This window comes from Vavraia culicis, assembly GCF_000192795.1.
Source record: "Vavraia culicis subsp. floridensis unplaced genomic scaffold supercont1.104, whole genome shotgun sequence".
NCBI lineage: Eukaryota > Fungi > Microsporidia > Pleistophoridae > Vavraia > Vavraia culicis.
In genome coordinates, this window is record NW_007360707.1 from 2,113 (window position 1) to 3,867 (window position 1,755).

The following is a 1,755-nucleotide window of genomic DNA, read 5'->3' on the forward strand; positions in this document are numbered from 1 at the left end:
AGGTGCCACGTCATTCGACGACTTAAGAAGTGCCAATAATGTTGTATATGGCACATCCGAGGAAGCAGCAAGGGCAAAAAATCTTCTGCAGGATGACAATGAATGGAAGAACGTGCTGAGCGAAGCTGCAATGACAGAGACATCAGACCACATCAGAAAGCTGTTCGCATACATCTGTGTGTTCAACAGACCGCATGATGCACTTGGGCTGTTCAACGACTATGTTAACGATATGTGCGATGACATCGTTAACGAGATATATGGTGATGTTGCCAACATGGCTGACAGCGAAGATCTGACGAACAGAACTATACTCACAACGAACAACGATGCTGCAAAGGAGATCAATGACAGCGTCCTTGACTTGATGATCGGCAACGAAGTGACATACACGAGTGCAGACTATATTGTCACAGAGGACAATGGTGTTGTTGCGAACTATCCGTTAGAGTTTCTCAACAAGCAGCAGCCTTCAGGAATGCCACCGCACAAGTTAGTTCTAAAAAGAGGTGCGTTGATAATGCTATTGCGCAACCTTGATCCAGCCAATGGCCTGCTCAATGGCACACGCCTGGTGGTTGATGAACTTCACTCAAACTTCATCATGGCTACTATTGTAACCGGATCCAGGAAAGGTAGCAGGGCAGTCATACCAAGGATCGATATGACGCCGAGCGAGACACAGCTGCCACTCATACTCAAGAGAAGACAGTTTCCGGTTCTTATTTCGTTTGCGATGACAATCCACAAATCACAGGGCCAGTCATTTGACAAGGTAGGTGTTTATCTGCACAGCCCAGTCTTTGTGCATGGTCAGTTGTATGTAGCTCTGTCGAGAGTGCGCTATGCAAACGGTCTAAGAGTGTATTTTGCTGACAATGGAGACCAAGGAAAGTATGAGAATGGTAAAGTATACACAAGAAATGTTGTATACAATGAGATACTGGAATGAAAGTGATTTATTGATTTTGTAACCATGGAACAATTGGTAGAAAGGAATGACCTGATGTTGCAGTTATATTCAAAAGCGCTGTTTTGGTATACTATCCATTCATGCACCCGTTTTTGAAAAACGGGATAGCGCAGCTAGTGATATAAATAAAATTCAATAAGCACGAAAAGTTTTATTTGATAACCGTAAGAGTCGCAGCGTCGATGATCACCGATTGACTGATTGAAACAAGCGCAAGACGTTCAAGTGATGTGAAATCAATGTAAACTGCAAGGTCTTGTATAAAATCGACTAAATCAAACGCATGACTTCGTGCTTTATATTCGTTAATTTGATCATCACTGCACTCAATGAATAGTTCCTGTAATCGTATCTTATCTCTCTGTGCTTGTAAATTGATATTGATTGGTTGTGAATACCGTATTTTGAGTACTTCGGGAGATGGTATCGATAATAAAATACTGTTAAAATCATATAGGAACTGTGCATCAATCACCAAAACTTTCAGACTTATATTCGATCGAGCAAGAGTCGACGGATTGATTTCGTGTTTTATCATCAGATTTCTATTCATTATGTTCAGGTCAGTAATATTCAGTAGCTTGAGATTCATCGGCAGGTTATGAAGAAATTCGTTGGTGATGGTTTTGGGGCATATTCGAAGAATTTTGAGATTTGACAACTTTCCAAGTGATTTGCAATTATCAGCATCGATAGCAACAGACGTGAACTCTAGCTTCGAAACAGTATTCATCACTTTTTCGCTCAACACTGCTTTGAGAATAAGATTAACCATGATATTT

General features: G+C 41.0%; 2 protein-coding genes across 2 annotated transcripts; one reads left to right on the forward strand and one right to left on the reverse strand.

Moving 5' to 3' along the window:
• Window positions 1-736: 736 nt before the first annotated feature.
• VCUG_02657 (uncharacterized protein) lies at window positions 737-952 on the forward strand (the record flags this gene model as incomplete). Its single annotated transcript, XM_008077473.1, has 1 exon — window positions 737-952. One exon carries the CDS (start codon window positions 737-739, stop codon window positions 950-952), a length of 216 nt encoding a protein of 71 aa, XP_008075664.1.
• Window positions 953-1,121: 169 nt separating this feature from the next.
• Window positions 1,122-1,755, reverse strand: VCUG_02658 (uncharacterized protein; the record flags this gene model as incomplete). Its single annotated transcript, XM_008077474.1, has 1 exon — window positions 1,122-1,755. A coding segment is annotated over one exon (631 nt), but the record flags the coding sequence as incomplete, so codon positions are not given.